This window comes from Hyperolius riggenbachi, chromosome 6, assembly GCF_040937935.1.
Source record: "Hyperolius riggenbachi isolate aHypRig1 chromosome 6, aHypRig1.pri, whole genome shotgun sequence".
Taxonomy (NCBI): Eukaryota; Metazoa; Chordata; class Amphibia; order Anura; family Hyperoliidae; genus Hyperolius; species Hyperolius riggenbachi.
The window spans coordinates 235,554,005-235,574,153 of NC_090651.1; the positions used below are offsets into that span (position 1 = coordinate 235,554,005).

Sequence of the window (20,149 nt, forward strand, 5' to 3'; positions counted from 1 at the left end):
TTTTATCCCCTTGCTGCCTGCTGTCGCTCCAAGAGACACAAGTGATCCACAACCACAGCAAGCTTCATTTACCCCATTGGATAATGAGCCATTGTGTGTTGCTTCTCTGTAGCCATGAGCAGTAGCTCCTTCCTGTCAATTCCCCATTGTGGTTGTACTCCATAGCTGAAGAAACAACTGATGTGCAGTCCAATGTCCATGTTTCCCTATAGGTCAGTTCACATTATACACATTTTAAAGGGGTTCTGTGGTGGTCTGGAAAAACAAAAAGTGTCACTTACCTGGGGCTTCTATTGGCCCAATGCAGATATCCTGTCCCGCGCCGTCACTGAAGCATCCTCTGTTCCCCGCCGCAGGTCAGCGTCCAGTTATTCGTATAACTAAACTAATGTCCCTGCAGCTGCGGAGTCGCGCGCGTCCTCGCTTCCGCCTTTACTGCACAGGCACGAAAAAAACTTTGTACTGCACCTGCGCAGTAAGCTCCCAGAGACGGGAGCGAGGACATTCGTCTAATTATACGTGTTAGAAGAATAATTGGACGGTGACCAGCGGCGGGGAAAGGGAGGATTCTTTAGTGACGGCGCGGGACAGGATATCTGCAGGGGTGGCATTAGAAGAACCAGGTATGTGACACAGAACCCCTTTAACTCAGAGCGCTTTCACAATGCACTGCTATGGAACAACTGATCAGTTAAAACGCATCCATTATTTAGCGGTAAGTGTGAAAATTGCCCAACACTAATCTCGACACTCCCTCAAGTACAATTCCATACTTCCCTTATTTCATGTCAAATACATAGCGCCAGAACTCAGTACCCAGAACTACCAGAGCTTAATTTTTTAAAGGAATGCAACTAGTTTATTTGAAATCCCCAGCATGTACCAAAAACTAGAACTTCACTTCTGAGTGACCCTGTAAATGACTCATCTGCAGAATGGAATAACAGAGTGAGTGTACTGATGCTTTACACTTGCCTCCCCCTATTCCACCAATCACCTCTCAATGGATTCAATTTTAATGCTAAATCTGTATTTCATGGGAAACATTTCTCCTGCGCATGTGATTTTATCAGCCTTGCAATCTTGTTTATAAAATAACAAAGCTGCCTTTATCTGCACATACAGAGCAATGCCTATATAGTTAGTCATTAGCGCTGTGTACTGCAGAACCAGCCCAATGCTATTTTAAACAAGACTGAAACCCAAACAGAGGCTCTCAGTGATAGAAGTGTGAGTGATTTATGTCAGATGGACGCGGTGTGCCTAGTAAAACACATTACAGCCTGTGAAAACAACCTAGTCAGCCTTGTGGTGTTATTGTTGGAGGGAGAGGTGTGAAACAGAGATGGGGGAACTGTACAACGTATGGAGATGGTCTACTCACCGGTGTATAGCTGTGCACGCTGCCAACACTGTTCAAGTTTAAGGATGACACGCTCTGGTCGGAGAGGCTGTTGTTAAGGCTACTTCGAGGGCTGTCGTTGCCATCCTGGCTTGTGTTACCGTATAAGGTTACCTGGGAGGATGGGGGAGGAATAAGCAAACTATTAGCATAGCCTTAAGTGCATTTCCCAGCAACCCTGCATTACAGTGGAATCCAAGCATCTACATCAGAAGATGGAACAGTGTAGATCACTGGAAGGAAGTGTAAGATATTGGGACTTGGACAATATGGCTCTTGTAGTCTACAAATAAGAGACACATTATCACTAGTGGATTACAAGGAAATGAAAGCATCACTATGGTGAAAAATGTAAAATACATGAAAACATATAAATAAAAAGTTTCTCCCAGAGAAAAATGTGCTATAAATGACTTTTCTCCTATGTTGCTGTCACTTGCAGTGAAGCATGAGTCACTTGCTGTCACTATGCTGGTAGAAGCAGAGTTCTTATTTGTATGGGTTTACTTGTATTTTACATTTTTTCGCAATATTGGACCTTAAAGCAGTCAAGTAACCCACACATGTTTTCTAATAAAGGTATTTTCTGAGCACTTTTTAGATACTTTAACCTATTCTGGTAAAGTATTAGGTGGAGGAGGACCTATTAAATTAAGAAAAGTTTTACCTGAACACAGGCTTAATGCAATCTTTTCAAAGTAAAATAAATGCACAATGATCTAAAATGATCATTTACCGGTAAAGGTTTTACAGCTCTCTGTTCCATTCAATCTGACCTAAAAAATTTTGTGTTCTCATCAGAAAAAAAAAATGACCGCATCTGAACACAATTATAAATAACCATTCTCAACTCATCAGTTACATTTTACAGAACCAGAAGGTGTGTGAAGTCTGTTTAATGGTAGCGGTCATCTTTCTAATGCAGGTGCACAAGGACCCACACATTACCAGTCTTCTGCATGGCCCACTGAATATGGAGTACAAGCTTAGGTGGAAGCAACTGTATTGTCCATAAAAGCCAGTCTACCCCCTTGCACCTTACATCCTGAATTAAGAAAAAAAAACAGATCTAAGCTTACGACAAACGCTGATCTTTCTGCTAAGATTGTGATACAAAATCAGAAAAAGCAGACAGAAGACGTCTTCTAGTTTCTAGTGCAGGTAATGAGATGGCAACCTTATGCTGGACAGGATGTCCTAGGTACAAGGTTTTCCAGTGGATGCCAGGGACTCCTGTGCCAACTATTAATAGTAACCACCCTTCTTAAATAACTATTGGTCGCATTTAATCCTGTCCCATGAAAATAATTACTGCAATCTGATTGGCTACATTGGGAAAACTGACAGTTCTTTGAACTGATATTTTGATACGTAAGCAGCACAGGTAACTAAGTGAAGTGTGGAAGCAATTACTTTGTTAGTCACAGTGTTGATAGCCATGTTCGGAGAGGCACTTCCAGAGATCATACAATCCATTCCCAGGGAATCTGAATCTATGCTGTAAGGTGTTGAGGCCTGAAATGACCAAAGAAATACATTTATGAAGGCGAAAAAGTGCAGTGATCGTAATAATTCAAAATGCAAGACAAGAGTCTCCTTGCAATATTTTCAAGTTCTGTTCTCCTATAACTAATTTTCTCCACTATAGAGCTTCTTACACAAGGCAAACACGGTTTCCCCCCAAACAGAAAATAACTTGCTGCCTTTGGAAAGCTGCAATGTAATGCAAAAGCAATGATATCCCTGTCCTGAATTGCTACCAGAGCTTGCCTCGTGTAGGACTTGGCGAGTACAGTTTATCATGTGGGTTAAAATGCCTCTTAGCAAAATCACGGCAATAATCGTTCCGCCGCGCGTTCGCGTTCCTGTAAAAAACGAATCGCGGTAGTGGAAATGACCTACCGTGATTCCTATGTTAAAAAGCAAACCGTAGCGATTGTAAAATCGCTAGCGGTTTGCGACTTTCCGATTCAGCCAGCGCAAACGCGCTAGTGGAAAAGGGCCCTTACTGCACTAGGTGTCCTCTCTGGGCACTTCACAACTGCAGATTCTAATGAAAGTGAATTAAAACAGGATAGCGAGGAAACGTGCTACAAGCCTACATTCAAGTCTACTGAACAAGAGATATGTCATTGCTATGACTGGTTTTATTTACTGAAACTACACAGGGCAAACCAAGCTAAGGCCTGGTACACGCATCAACATTTCTTTGGCCAATGACTGACCAATTTTATCACCGCCATGTAGCATGAGGGCAGACAGATTGTGTAGGTAAGCTCTCTTCCTACATGGAGGTGGTAAGAGATTGATAGTGATAAGTTATACTTAGCAACTGCCATTCAGGAAATGCTTAGAAAACCCTTAAAATACCCCATGAGGAGATGGACTATTTCAAAACCTGTCAGTTCTGTCAGATTTTAACTGCTTCCTTTTTTCACTGGAGTGGTCCTTTAAAGCATATATCCAATCAAAAACCCAACTCAGACCTGTCTGCACAAAGCAAGGAAGGTGAAGAACTTCTACCAGGTTTCAAATGCACTCTGGGTACACATTGTTTCAAGCATTCCCAATTATTCTCATTAATATAACCAAGGACAGGAAACATTAAAATGGCAGCATACAACTGGGAGGGGAGGGGGGGCAACTGTACAAACAATAGATTCTTGTTCTTGGCCAAGATGGTCCTTAAAGTGTACATGTGATAATAAAGATCAATGTTAGATACCTCAGTATAGGGAAGCCTATAGGTAATCCAGAGGCTTCCTCCATCCACGTTTGCCGCACCGATCTACCACTGGAACCCTTAAAACATACTCAACAAGACCTTGTCTAGTATACGCCTGCGGCCATGCTCCTGTCTGTGTATGCGTGTGGCTGCACTATGCACTGAGCCTGCATAGAAGCATCGAGTCACTTGTGATAAGCTTTCTCCTCCATGCACTAATGGCTTTGTGCAACTGAGAAGGTGCGGGAGGTAGTTCACCTGCGCAGTGCAGCAACGCTCATACCGGGACGAGAGCACAGCCACGAAGAAGAGGAGGATCCCGGTGACCATCGATGGGGTGGATAAGGATCAGAGGAGCCTCTGGTTAATCCAGGGCTTCCCTCTACTGAGGTAAGTATATCAAATTTACTCGCCCACCCCCCGGGTTTACTTCAATGGCCACCTAAGCCAAATATAATCTAGTGTGTGTACCTAGCTTAAGACATTAATATCACATAATGGCCTCAATTCTGGTAGCTATGTGAGGTAAATATTTTTTTGTAGGTAAAATACCTCATGAGGTAGTTTCCTCTTTTTTTTTAGCAATTCTGAAAGATTTTTCTCAATTTCCGAATATGAGGTAAAACATGAGGTAAATGCATAAAGTGAGGTAAAACATGAGGTATTTCAGCGGTAAGCATGCAGTAAATAAATGATAGTAATCTTTAATTGTCTTCCATAAGTTAGGATAGCGGAAGATGTTTTTATTTTTGGGAGGGGGGAATGCGTATTTAATTATGTAGCAACCTATGAAAAGTATAGGCATCCCTTATAAAAAAAAAAAATAAAAAAAAAAAAAATCAGTAAATATTTTGAGTTTTATTTCTACTATTATTTTCTATTACACAGCCTGAATAGGAACGACACTAAAACAACAATAGGAACTCCACTAAAAACTGCAAAATGCATACAAATTGACTTTACCTCCAGGTACAGGCAGGTCTTAAACTGATCGGTAAATTATGTGCTAACATGCCCCCTAATTTCCATGAGAATAGCCATTTTAGGTAAAATCAATGCAAATTACATCATGAATTACCTCATGAGGTAAAACATGACTAAAACCTACCAGAATTGCTAAATGTCATTACCTCGTGAGGCAAATTATCTCACACAAGGTAATTTGTTTGATAACCCTACCATAAAATGTTGACTATTGGGGGGAAAAAAAGCACACGTTCAAATAAGAATTTTGTTGGTAATTTAAGAACAGTTGTTATTCTATCGTGCACAGCTTACACTGAGTAAAATAAGAATAAGCAGCTAAGTGAACAAAACATTGAGGAAAACTCATGCAATTGAAAACATAAGTCAGAATATAATAACACCAGTATAGAGGCTTTGTGAATTAATGCCACTGTGCCTTGTACTAGTTCACTAGTTTTTACTTATAAAATAAAATATTTAAACTGATAACCAAACATCTGCACACAGCTGGGTAAACATCTGAAGCCCTGTAAGTATTAATACTGCAGCCCTTAAATTAAGCCCTTTACATATACTGTATGTGTCCAGTCCATGACACAACACTCTGTTGTGATGGTGAAAATGCAAGAGGACATTAGTCACACCTCATCAGAACAGCTTGGTGTGCTGTGACTTCCTCATTCAGTGGTGAGTGGCATTCGCACTTGTCACCAGCTCCATCACGTCTGCTCTCAGACGGTTTGCATGCTTTCTTTCATTGCCCGAGTATGTCTGTGCATAGTTCCCCTGTCAGAGAATGTCACTGTGATGTCACCCGTAGTACAAGCTTGTCCACTCCTCCACAGCTGTGAGGGACTTCCTTCTCCAACTGATAAACAAGTCAGAGGTCATTTTAAAGTCTAACCAAACCGAAAACTAAACTAGGCAAATTCTTAGAGTAATCATGATGATTACTGTAAAGTACAAGTATTTTCTTTGGAAATTAACTTTTCAAATTCAAAACCTATTATGCAGCTGATTGACTGCAGCCGTGCATATACCAGTACAGGCTTAAATCTCCTATTGATTATTACGCACCTTTCCACTTAACAGATTAAAGCCTTGTAAAACAATAAATGCCCACCTTCTCAGGCAGACATGGTTTCTACTCTAATGCAGGAATGATGGGAAATGTAGCCAAACATATACGGTATGTAGTTTTTCTACAGGTTTTTCTACCTGACTGACCCAACCACCAATGAAATCAAGAAAAGTGAGGAAGCAGGGCATACTTACTGGCCAGTATATTTAGACCACAAGGCAGGTATTGTGCCCACCAATTTGCTTCTATAAAATGTCTATGGTCACGTATTATCCTGATTGCTATTAGAATTTGCCTTATTCAGTTCTGGGTTTAGTAAGACTTTTACAGTCTTAATAATGTGCATTGCCAACTAATGGTTAAGCTGTATGCCAAGAATACTGGACACCCTCTGCTATACTCATCTTGAGAAATGAGAGTGCAGTGAGCCCTGTCGTCCTTACTAGTGTGCAAATTCTAACTGCACCGATTCTAGTCATGTCCTCTTCTTCCCACCTCAGATTAGGCCTCGTTTCCATCTACGTGATTTAAGGGGCCCATACACTGGTCAATTTCAGCCATCGATCAATCAATTCTATGGAATCGATCATTCAGAAATCGATTCTATCAAATCTTTTGAACGATTTGCGGCCGATTTCGATTGATTTGATCTGACAGGATAGAAAATCTCGGTCGATCTGCTGCTGGCAGCAGTTCGATGGCCCATAGAATTGCATTGGATCTAATGGTCCAATAATGCATTTAGATCGATTTCCAATAGATTTAATTCTGAAATCTATTGGAAATCTGTTCCCAGTGTGTTTTGGTTGGTGGTTGGTGTTAGGGTATGCCTCACTGGCATGAAGCGCATCGCAGCAGCCTATACAGCTCTTATACAGAGCATGGAAGTGAGGCTGTGAGCAGGGGTGATTCCCAATAGCATAAGCCAGCTGATAGCAAAGTGGCCACATGCAAAACAGTGCACAAGGCATGCATAGATTGTACTGTTAGTAAAGCAGACCATTTGCTCGTGCACTTTTGGCCTCAGTAGAAGCGACAGGATATCTAAATTAGTAATAGATTACAATTGCACTTCGGATCAGACAGAAATCTGGGATAACTGTAGCAGGTTTATAAATCCATTTATCCAGCAAGTCATGAGCAACCACAGTACAATGCAGCCATCTGACTCTCTATCCTCCGACAATGGCTATCATTCATAAAGCATTTCCGCATGCGGAAATGCTTAAAACAGCTGACTTTACCGACCACTCGGCAAAGTCAGCATTCATAAAGCCTCTTTCCGCATGGAAAAACGACACTACCGAGCAGAGTGATAAATCACCGCCTTGTGCGTTGATTATCGGTACAAATGTAGCAAAATGTTCATTCATAAAGATCACCGCAAGCGGTGTGAGGTCGGGAAGTTCCGCTCCCTCTGATGTGGCGATATCAATGTAAATGAATGGAGACGCACAGACCTCCCAGGCAGCTGCAGCAGAGCAGAACACGGAGAAATGTATCAACTCGGCAGCTTCCGTGTCTCCGCAAGCCTACCGCCAGCTTAGCTCGGGGAATCTCCGCACTGCTTCCGCACACGGATACATCTTTATGAATGCCCACCCAGAAGTCTAAAAATCCGCCAGCGGTATTTTCCTGCACTGATTCTCTTTACCGACAGCCTGTTCATGAATGATAGCCAATGAGGGGAAGACATGGACCTACCCGCTCTCCAGATCGCGGCCTCTTCTTCGGCCGAGCTGGTAATGCATCCTCCTTTGGATTTGTGTCTATTGCCCAGTAGGAGCCCTGGAATAAAAACATAGCATTTTTGAGAGACCGGTGCTGGCAACACACACACGGTGATAGTTATTAGACTACTGTATAAATGTCTCTCCTCCATCCAGGGAAGCAGGCAAGGCCTCTGCTCCAAATGTTCAATCTGCAGTGTTCACCTGGCTAGCCTTAAATTAATTAAAGTGGAACCGAGATAAACTTTTACTCATTGCATAATTGTGTTCCTTACATATAGTTTATAGGGCATTCCTCAAGCCAAATACTTTTTTTGTTTTAATACTCTAATTCCCTATAAACTAAACAAGCCTCGCCCACAGCTCTTCAGATAGCCTTGGCACTCAGTCCCAGGTAGCAAGGGCTTATGGGAACTCAGTCTGAGCAGGAGGAGGAGGAGGAGGTTACTAGTAATTGATTTCAGAGGCAGAGGGGAGGAGGGAGGAGGAGAGGGGACTGAATTTACACACAGGCAAGGCGATAGCATCTCCAGCCCTCAGGCCTGTGACAATGTGGCAAACAGAACATGGCTGCCCTCATTGTATCACAGCAATAAATAATTATAAACTTTTAAAGCTGTTTGCAGCTAGATTTGCTGTGTAAACTTTCTAAACTTTAGAGAAGATATATAGACAAGTTATTTGTTATAGTTACTTTTTCATCTCGGATCCACTTTAAAGAGAACCAGAGATGAAGCACCCTCATGTATTTTATTACATTTATCAGTGGGAACATGACAGTAAACACCTACCCTGCTTTTAGCTTCATTGTTATCTGCTTAATTAGTCTATTAGCAACTGTGATAAGAATCCACCGACAATTCAGTCGAGGTTTGACCTGGAATCATTATAGCTGAGTCACTCTTCTGTGAAGTCCTTTCAAGCCCAAGCCTTCCCCCTCCTGGCTTAGATCTTCTGCTTTGCATACTGAGAGCTGTGATGACATGGGAGGGGGCTGCTCCTGAGAGAGAAGCTCTGTGGCTGTAATATGATCCCTGTGTGCTCTGTGTGCACTAGATTCTCATAGGAATGAAAATGCAGTTATCAGTGACACTTCCTACAGGCAGATCATACCAATATGAAAGCACATAGATGAAAGGCTGCATTTAGCCTAGATAGCAGCCTAGTCTCATATAGCCTAGACAGCACATCCAGAACACCTCATAACCTGGAAGCAGAAGTGATATGAGCCGGCGGCCATATTTGATTTTTCCTGGAGCAATAATGGATAAAAAACACTAAAAAAGGCACACCAGAGCGGCAAAATTATCAGGTAGAGCATTTATTCTTTACAAGCTATCAACTGATATGTTTATTTTGTGTGAAACGTTAATCTCTGGTTCCCTTTAAGGTCTTATGACACTGCAGAGGCTGGTGAGGAAGTGTGGATTATAAGTAATACTTACCGGCTTCATTTGGTACTTTCACTCCAGTCCTCTCCTGAGCTGTATTCATCTCTCTTTGTTAGCAGGTGTCAAGGTGTTCTACATACACCCTGCTGACCCCTGCATTATAATGAGGGGCACATAAACACTCTAGAAAAGGTGCAGCTCAAGGAAAAGGGGATATGGTGAGCAGGATGTCAGCTTGGGTGTAAGGGCAGAGGACAGGTGCTGTAGTTTGAGGGGAAATTGTGTCAGGAGTGGCACTACAACAGCAGAAGATGACATGAATACATGTGCTCCTTAGAACCCATCTTTAGACTTATGCCACTCTAAATTGTACCTAAGGCGGCATTAAAAAAATAAAAAATAATTACACAACAAAAGGGTAGCTCTGTATCTTGCAGAGGCTTCCCACACCCTCCTGGCCCTCACCGTTTATAACAGAGCTGTGGAGTCGGTACAAAAATCTTCCGACTCCGACTCCTCAGTTTCTGAAACCACGACTCCGACTCCGGGTACCCAAAATTGCTCAGACTCCGACTCCTCGACTCCTTAGTCTAATACTTAACAGGGCTGTGGATTTTGTACAAAAATCATGAGACTCCGACTCCTCATTTTATGAAACCACGACTCCGACTCCAACTCCGAGTGCCCAAAATTGCCCCGACTCCGAGTCCTCGACTCAGACTCCAACTCCACAGCCCTGGTTTATAAGCGTGTACCCCAGAATATATCCAGAAAGCAGTTGTTATGTTTGCGCGGCCACGCTCCCCATTGTACATGGGGGTGGCTGTATTGCCCCTGTACATAAAGCTGAAGATACTCGTACACGGCTGCGCTCATGCATGAAGAGCCGCTTGGGCACAAAATTCAAGCGGGTGCCAGGCAGCGGCAGAGGACTGGAGGAAGAAGTGAGCAGCCTCCGGAGGAGACTTGCCTCTTCTTAGGGAACCCTCGAGTTCTCTTTAAAAACAACTACCAAGCAGTTCTTCTTAGCTCTAATACCATGTCTAACAGCAGAGCACTAGGAAGTTTTTGTAACAATCCCTTGCAGAAATCTCACACTCAGCATCAGTGTTTTAAGCTTTCAACATAAACGTCTTTTTTTCTTCATTTTTACTCGTCAGCCGTCCTGGTGTGACAGCAAAGCATGCGGTTTGACCTCAGTGGATTTTTTCTTTAGCTGTCAGTGTAGACTAAAACCTATCTATGCTAATTCTATAAGTATGCAAGGAATTTGTTGTGCTGGGAATACATTATGAGTTTTTTTCGCCAGATTTACTGGCTGATGCGATTTTTTGATTGATTTCCATTCACTTCAATTAAAAAATTGATCAGAAATCAATCGAAATCAGATCGGACCTGTCTGAAATTATCTATCGAGCCACCTATCTGCCAAAAAAAACTTATGGTGTATTCCCAGCATTAGACTCCTGCAAACCCCTAAACACAGAGGAAATCACAATCATATTTCCTCTGCATTTGCCATGCGATTTTTAGTGCGGTTGCAAAGTCCCATCAGTTGTACTGAATAGAACAGAAATGCAATCCCAGAAAAATGCAGCATTTGGTACAATTGCGATTCATAGATACCGCATCGAGTGTAAACATATCAATAGTTGTCTTCCAATTAGTTACGATCGTTCAAATCACATTGAAAGATAGTATTTAGTGAAAAATTGTACCGTTAATGGGCACTTAAGTGTTTTCTGAAGGAATCGGATATAGCATCCATTGCAACAGTAATCTGAGCCCTGTATTCTAAGCTAGGAGGAGGGTTATAAAAGAGTTACAGATATAAGAGTAATCCAGTCATTCAGCCATGGGCAGCAATGAGTGTGTACAGCTAAAGAGGAGAAGCAGGAGGTGTCAGACCAGCAGTGTGCAGCTACATCCGTAGTATATGCATAAACACTGATGGTGATGATGCACACACACAATGAGCTGCCAGGGGGGTTCTTAAATCGCTTAGGTAGGAAAAATTAAGGTAATTTGGAACTAATTCAAATTACTTCTGATCTCAGTGCTTCATTTCCTTCTCACTAATACAGGCTCTGTACTGTACATGGCAGTATACTAGGAGGAGATTGTGCGGGAATGACAATGACATATAGAGTAGCGCACTCACCTTTCCAGGGTCGTCCTTTGATCGAGGCACTTTCAGAAAGCACTTATTCAATGATAGGTTGTGTCGTATAGAATTCTGTAAGCAGAAAACACAGGTGTGACTTGTCAGCATTGAATTACAATAAGACATTGCTCCGGAGCTGCAAGAATTAGACATAAGTGCTTTACCAGCATTTTGTGCCGTGCAATGCGCTGGGCCAAAACCAAGAGGTCAACCGAGGTAAAGCAGCAAATCTTACACACACAGGTTAGTTATTGCTCTATCCCACAATCATCTGCCAGTAATGTCTACTGCAGCAAAAAAATGATGCAGATCTGAGATGACACGATCTTGATTAAGAAACTGTAGCTTTTTTCTATGCATGTATTGCTTGGCTGTAGAGAGCTTAGACAACCCTTCTTGGCAGCATGCAAGGTACAGGGCAGCACTGTAAATGCATTATAGCTCAACTGTCAATTATAAAATAAAAAAATACATAGATTAATGCTACAAACTCTCATTTAATTTAAAACCACCATTCCATTTAATGATGTATTTTCTACTGAAGCAGCAGCAGAGTATGGTAGTGTAGTCTGGCGGCACAAAGGAACAATGCCTGCATGCCAGAAAATGATTAAGATGAAATGGGGCTCTAGGCCAGATAGCCGTTTTTGCCCACAATGGTCATCTAGCATTTTAAGTAAGCTTTGCTGGGGGCTAGCATCTACCAGGGTACTGCCTAGGATTGCCTTGTGCATAAACTGGCTCGGCTTAGAGCCCTTCAACCTTGCCTGGCCGTGCTAGAGTGTCACATTCAAATCTCTGCCAGAAGACTGTCTGCATAGAGTTTGTATGTCATCCCTGTATTTGTGTGGGTTTCATTTCAGCATTCTGGTTTCCTCCTTAAACCCAAAACATACTGATAAGTAGTTATCTGGTTCTACCCCAAACTGGCCATAAAGCCTTACACATGCGCCAGATGGAACTGGGCTGAAGCGCCCTCTCGGGCCATCAACAGATTTTGAATACTATGAACAGATTGTGCAGTTAAGCTCTCATAGTACATGGAGGGGGTAAAATGGCCAATGATTGGCCAATCGACATTGAATGTGTGTACAAGGCTTAACTATAGTCCAAAGCAAATATCAGACAGAACAGATAACTAATCAGCTTGTTTTGGGAACATGGAAGGAAATTGAAGTGTCCTATGTACAATCTCCACACAGGTAGTGTCCTGGCTGCGATGGGACTATAGGCTTGTACACACGCTTGATAGTCTGGAACGACGGTTCCGTCGGACCCTCCCGCCAGGCGGGCGTTCCAACGACAGTACAGCGTGTGTACAGTCTGTCTGAAGACTGATAAGGCTGTTTCTGAGCGATTCGCCCAGCGGATCGCTCAGAAACAGCATTATCAGTCTGCTGACAGACTGTACACACGCTCTACTATCGCTGGAACGCCCGCCCAGCGGGAGGGTCCGACGGACCCATCGTTCCAGACTATCAAGCGTGTGTACAAGCCTTTAGGTGCTGCATGACGAGTGTGAAACTCTACACCACCATGCCACCTCTATGGAAAGCTAAAGTGAACCTTACAGTGGACCCAAATTAAAAATACAAGATTTCAGAAATAAAATCTATTTTCTAACTTATAATAATAGCAGCCTTTTTTCAGCTGCAAGATGACAAATATAAAATATTTTACATTTATTGGAGGAACTCCTCCCTTCCTTTCATATTGCCGGGACAGAATCCGGCAAACTGGTGGAGTAGAAGGTGTCTGGCAAAGGAGGACTTGCTAATGGCTGACACCTGTATAACCCTAGTTATGAAAAGAGAAGGGTGAAAAGCATGCACTGAAATGCTCCTAAGTTTAAAGGAGTGTTTATTTATCTTTGTAAGTGTCAGAGTGGTGCAACTAAATATTTTGAATTAAAAAAAATGTTTGGTTTGGGTCCACTTTAAGTGAGAGAGGGTGCCATATTTATTTCCTTTTAAACAATGCAGATTGCCTGGCTGCCCTGCTGATCCTCTGCCTATAATACTTTTAGCCATAAACCCCAAAAAAGCATGCTTTGGGGCTTTGACTAAAGTCTGATTGAATTAGCTGATTCAGACACTACTGCAGGCAAATAGATCACCTGTTGCCAGGCAACAGGTATTGCTTAAAAGGAAATAAATATGGTTCCTTGCACTAACTTCAAAAATCTTTTAAATTCATCTAAAAGGCAAAATAGCTGTTGCAACAGATCTCAGCTGTGCAGTAGCGCTCTCAAAGCACCATAGTCCTTTTTCCAGATTACCTGGAACAGCTCCAGCTGTCTTGTTATTGATCTATATAAAGTGATGCACCACAACACCCTGGCACTGCCCAATAGAAAGCAATTAGTAGGCCCCATCTCTGCATAAACCAGTGTAATTATTTCAGGAGATAGTAGCCAGAATTACACTCCCATTCAGGTGAGCAGGAAGCCAGGAAGTAAACTGATGCAACATAAAACCTCCTTGTGTAAAACTGCTGAGCGAAAACAAATTGATGAGCTTAACCCCTCAGGTGCCACATACTCCACAGCAAAGGTGTTAACTGGCCTCCTGGCTGGTGATACGTTTTGGCAGGATCGCTGCTGAGTCACAGCAGTTCCACAGAAGCATAAAAAGTGATAACTCCAGCCTATCAGTTTAATGTGATCTTAATGTAATTACAGAATTGACTGCATTTTAATAGTTAGGCCTGGTTATTAATACAGGTACTGGAGGGCAAACTTGTGCTCAGGGTTGGAGAATTATACAAGAGGAATACTGAAAAAGCTATTACTATCTTTTTTTTTTAATTATTATTATTTTTAAAGTCTCTCACCTGGCTGTTATGCCGACCCTCTGCTTCTAATACGTACTTCCTGAATTAGTGACACAGAAAGTCGTGGAGATCAGGTGCTACGATTAGATTTGTTGTAAATACGGAAAAACTACTAAAGTGCAAAAAATGACAAAAATGCTTAGGCCATTGTGTATCATCATAATAACATGTACCTCCTTTTAAATAAGTGTTTTGACCAAGTACCCCCTAGAAGCAGTGCCATCATCAAGTACCTCTTGACAAACGTGTGTGCGTGTGTGTGCGTGTGTGTGTGTGTTTTTTGGCCGTTTTCAATGAAGCTTGGTACACAGATTCCTTACTACCTGGGAAAATCTGTTCTGGAGGTCTTATTAACCACTTGAGGACCTAGGGCTTTCTACCCCTTAAGGACCGGCCACTTTTTTTCCATTCAGACCACTGCAGCTTTCACGGTTTATTGCTCGCTCATACAACCTACCACCTAAATGAATTTTGGCTCCTTTTCTTGTCACTAATAAAGCTTTCTTTTGGTGCTATTTGATTGCTCCTGCGATTTTCACTTTTTATTATATTCATCAAAAAAGACATGAATTTTGGCAAAAAAATGATTTTTTTAACTTTCTGTGCTGACATTTTTAAAATAAAGTAAAATTTCTGTATACATGCAGCGCGAAAAATGTGGACAAACATGTTTTTGATAAAAAAAAAGTTATAGCCTTTACAAACTATGGTGCAAAAAGTGAATTTTCCCATTTTCAAGCATCTATGACTTTTCTGACCACCTGACATGTTTCATGAGGGGCTAGAATTCCAGGATAGTATAAATACCCCCCAAATGACCCCATTTTGGAAAGAAGACATCCCAAAGTATTCACTGAGAGGCATAGTGAGTTCATAGAAGATATTAATTTTTGTCACAAGTAAGCGGAAAATGACACTTTGTGACAAAAAAAAAAAAAAAAAAAGTTTCCATTTCTTCTAACTTGCGACAAAAAAAATGAAATCTGCCACGGACTCACCATGCCCCTCTCTGAATACCTTGAAGTGTCTACTTTCCAAAATGGGGTCATTTGTGGGGTGTGTTTACTGTCCTCACATTTTGGGGGGGGGTGCTAATTTGTAAGCACCCCTGTAAAGCCTAAAGGTGCTCATTGGACTTTGGGCCCCTTAGCGCAGTTAGGCTGCAAAAAAGTGCCACACATGTGGTATTGCCGTACTCAGGAGAAGTAGTATAATGTGTTTTGGGGTGTATTTTTACACATACCCATGCTGAGTGGGAGAAATATCTCTGTAAATGACAATTTTTTTATTTTATTTTTTACACACAATTGTCCATTTACAGCAGGGGTCTCAAACTCAATTTACCCGGGGGCCGCAGGAGGCAAAGTCAGGATGAGGCTGGGCGGCATAAGGGAGTTCACATGTCCCCGCCGCAAAACGAGGGCTGCAGAGCCCCCAAATCGCCCCGGGGGGCAATCCGCCGGCATTTACTGGAAGGGGCAGAGCTTTCAGCTTCAGCTCTGCCCCTCCTGAAGTCAATCGCGGCGGATCGCCGCCTCTGCCCGCCCACTCTAAACATAAAAAAAAAAATTGGGAAAATAGGAAAAAATGCCAGGAATCTTCATACAGCCATATTACGGCTGTATAGCGATCCCTGGCCAAAGCGCTGCGGCTGCGTATGGACCCCCTGGAAACCCCGTCAGGAAATGTATTGCTCTTTCTTTTGATACATGTAAAATTACACTACCGTTAGGCTTGCTACTAAAAGTGACATTTACCGCATTTAAAAGTATACTATTTTCCTTTGAAACTTTAAAATCGATTTTCTCAAAAACTATAAGGTCTTTTTGAAAAATTGTTTTTTCCTCTTATTCCTAATGATCTCCTTAACATATCCTGCAAATTTAGGGTTTCTAGCATTTAAGGTGGATTTGCTATTAACCATTAAAGTCGGCGGGTTTTTAAATGTGTATTTTTTTCCTTTGCAAATTTAAAATCAATTTTCTCAAAAACTATAAGGCCGATTTGAAAAATTTTTTTTTCCTCTTGTAGCCACTGGGGGCCCCTACAAGCTCTGGGGCCCTGGGGCCACAAAATATTGTATCGCGGGCCGCAAATGGCCCGCGGGCCGCGAGTTTGAGACCCCTGATTTACAGAGATCTTTCTCCCACCTAGCATGGGTATGTGTAAAAATACACCTCAAAACACATTGTACTACTTCTCCTGAGTAGGGCGATACCACATGTGTGGCACTTTTTTGCACCCTAACTGCGCTAAGGGGCCCAAAGTCCAATGAGTACCTTTAGGATTTCACAGGTCATTTTTGTTTCAAGACTACTCCTCACGGTTTAGGGCCCCTAAAATGCCAGGGCAGTATAGAAACCCCACTAATGACTCCATTTTAGAAAGAAGACACCCCAAGGTATTCCGTTAGGAGTATGGTGAGTTCATAGAAGTTTTTATGTTTTTGTCACAAGTTATCGGAAATTGATTTTAATTGTTTTTTTTCACAAAGTGTAATTTTCCGCTAACTTGTGACAAAAAATAAAATCTTCTATGAACTCACCATACTCCTAACGGAATACCTTTGGGTGTCTTCTTTCTAGAATGGGGTCATTTGTGGGGTTCCTATACTGCCCTGGCATTTTAGGGGCCCTAAACCGTGAGGAGTAGTCTTGAAACCAAATGTCGCAAAATGACCTGTGAAATCCTAAAGGTACTCAATGGACTTTGGGGCCCTTAGCGTACTTAGGGTGTAAAAAAGTGCCACACGTGGTACCGCCGTACTCAGGAGAAGTAGTATAATGTGTTTTGGGGTGTATTTTTACACATACCCATGCTAAGTGGGAGAAATATCCCTGTAAATGACAATTGTTTGATTTTTTTTTACACACAATTGTCTATTTACATAGAAATTTCTCCCACCCAGCATGGGTATGTGTAAAAATACACCCCAAAACACATTATACTACTTTTCCTGAGTACGGCGGTACCACATGTGTGACACTTTTTTGCAGCCTAGGTGCGCTAAGGGGCCCAACGTCCTATTCACAGGTCATTTTGAGGCATTTGTTTTCTAGACTACTCCTCGCGGTTTAGGGCCCCTAAAATGCCAGGGCAGTATAGGAACCCCACAAGTGACCCCATTTTAGAAAGAAGACACCCCAAGGTATTCCGTTAGGTGTATGGCGAGTTCATAGAAGATTTTATTTCTTGTCACAAGTTAGTGAAAAATGACACTTTGTGGAAAAAAAAAACAATAAAAATCAATTTCCGCTAACTTTTGACAAAAAATAAAATCTTCTATGAACTCGTCATACACCTAACAGAATACCTTGGGGTGTCTTCTTTCTAAAATGGGGTCACTTGTGGGGTTCCTATACCGCCCTGGCATTTTACGGGCCCAAAACCGTGAGTAGTCTGGAAACCAAATGTCTCAAAATGACTGTTCAGGGGTATAAGCATCTGCAAATTTTGATGACAGGTGGTCTATGAGGGGGGCGAATTTTGTGGAACCGGTCATAAGCAGGGTGGCCTTTTAGATGACAGGTTGTATTGGGCCTGATCTGATGGATAGGAGTGCTAGGGGGGTGACAGGAGGCGATTGATGGGTGTCTCAGGGGGTGGTTAGAGGGGAAAATAGATGCAATCAATGCACTGGGGAGGTGATCGGAAGGCGGTCTGAGGGGGATCTGAGGGTTTGGCCGAGTGATCAGGAGACCACACGAGGAAAATTAGGGCCTGATCTGATGGGTAGGTGTGCTAGGGGGTGACAGGAGGTGATTGATGGGTGTCTCAAGGTGTGATTAGAGGGGGTAATAGATGCAAGCAATGCACTGGCGAGGTGATCAGGGCTGGGGTCTGAGGGCATTCTGAGGGTGTGGGCGGGTGATTGAGTGCCCTAGGGGCAGATAGGGGTCTAATCTGATAGGTAGCAGTGACAGGGGGTGATTGATGGGTAATTAGTGGGTGTTTAGGGTAGAGAACAGATGTAAACACTGCACTTGGGAGGTGATCGGACGTCGGATCTGCGGGCGATCTATTGGTGTGGGTGGGTGATCAGATTGCCCGCAAGGGGCAGGTTAGGGGCTGATTGATGGGTGGCAGTGACAGGGGGTGATTGATGGGTGGCAGTGATAGGGGGTGATTGATGGGTGATTGATGTGTGATTGATGGGTAATTAGTGGGTGTTTAGAGGAGAGAATAAATGGAAACACTGCGCTTGGGTGGTGATCTGATGTCGGATCTGCGGGCGATCTATTGGTGTGGGTGGGTGATCAGATTGCCCGCAAGGGGCAGGTTAGGGGCTGATTGATGGGTGGCAGTGACAGGGGGTGATTGATGGGTGGCAGTGATAGGGGGTGATTGATGGGTGATTGATGTGTGATTGATGGGTAATTAGTGGGTGTTTAGAGGAGAGAATAAATGGAAACACTGCGCTTGGGTGGTGATCTGATGTCGGATCTGCGGGCGATCTATTGGTGTGGGTGGGTGATCAGATTGCCCGCAAGGGGCAGGTTAGGGGCTGATTGTTGGGTGGCAGTGACAGGGGGTGATTGATGGGTGATAGGTGATTGGCAGGTGATTGACAGGTGATCAGTGGGTTATTACAGGGAAGGACAGATGTAATTAATGCACTGGCGAATTGATAAGGGGGGGGGGGGTCTGAGGGCAATCTGAGCGTGTGGGCGGGTGATTGGGTGCCCGCAAGGGGCAGATTAGGGTCTGATCTGATAGGTAACAGTGACAGGTGGTGATAGGGGGTGATTGATGGGTAATTAGTGGGTGTTTAGAGAAGATAACAGATGTAAACAATACATTTGGGAGGTAATCTGACGGCGGGTTTGCGGGCGATCTAATGGTGTGGGTGGGTGATCAGATTGCCCGCAAGGGGCAGGTTAGGGGCTGATTAATGGGTGGCAGTGACAGGGGGTGATTGATGGGTGATAGGTGATTGGCAGGTGATTGACAGGTGATCAGTGGGTTATTACAGGGAAGAACAGATGTAATTAATGCACTGGTGAATTGATAAGGGGGGGTCAGAGGGCAATCTGAGCATGTAGGCGGGTGACTGGGTGCCCGCAAGGGGCAGATTAGGGTCTGATCTGATAGGTAAAAGTGACAGGTGGTGATAGGGGGTGATTGATGGGTGATTGATGGGTAATTAGTGGGTGTTTAGAGGAGAGAATAGATGTAAACAATGGATTTGGGAGATGATCTGATGTCGGATCTGCGGGCGATCTGATTGCCCGCAAGGGGCAGGTTAGGGGCTGATTGCTGGGTGGCAGTGACAGGGGGTGATTGATGGGTGATTGACAGGTGATCAGGGGGGATAGATGCATACAGTACATGGGGGGGGGGGTCTGGGGAGAATCTGAGGGGTGGGGGGTGATAAGGAGGGAGCAGGGGGCAGGGGGGGGGGGATAAAAAAAAAATAGCGTTGACAGATAGTGACAGGGAGTGATTGATGGGTGATTAGGGGGGTGAGTGGGTGCAAACAGGGGTCTGGGGGGTGGGCAGGGGGGGGTCTGATGGGTGCTGTGGGCGATCTGGGGCAGGGGGGGGGGAAATCAGTGTGCTTGGTGCAGACTAGGGTGGCTGCAGCCTGCCCTGGTGGTCCCTCGGACACTGGGACCACCAGGGCAGGAGGCAGCCTGTATAATACACTTTGTAAACATTACAAAGTGTATTATACACTTTGTATGCGGCGGTCGTCGGGTTAACATCCCGCCGGCGCTTCCGTATAGCCGGCGGGATGTTGCGGCGGGTGAGCGGCGCCAGGCGGAGGCGGAGGATCGCGTCACGGATGACGCGATCGCTCCGCCCATGCCCCTACAAGGACCGCCGCCATTTGTCTATACGGCGGTCCTTGCGGGGTG

The 20,149-nt window shown here is 43.6% G+C and overlaps 1 protein-coding gene across 5 annotated transcripts in view; it reads right to left on the reverse strand.

Moving 5' to 3' along the window:
• Positions 1–20,149, reverse strand: part of FOXJ3 (forkhead box J3) — a 129,485-nt gene that overhangs the window by 20,099 nt on the left and 89,237 nt on the right. For all 5 annotated transcript variants that reach the window (XM_068240541.1, XM_068240545.1, XM_068240540.1 and 2 more), the window contains 4 exons: positions 11,457–11,531; positions 7,879–7,962; positions 2,816–2,917; positions 1,385–1,516 (listed from right to left, as the gene is read on the reverse strand). In XM_068240541.1, coding sequence (XP_068096642.1) covers positions 1,385–1,516; positions 2,816–2,917; positions 7,879–7,962; positions 11,457–11,531 — 393 coding nt within the window. The remainder of the gene's footprint in view (positions 1–1,384; positions 1,517–2,815; positions 2,918–7,878; positions 7,963–11,456; positions 11,532–20,149) is intronic.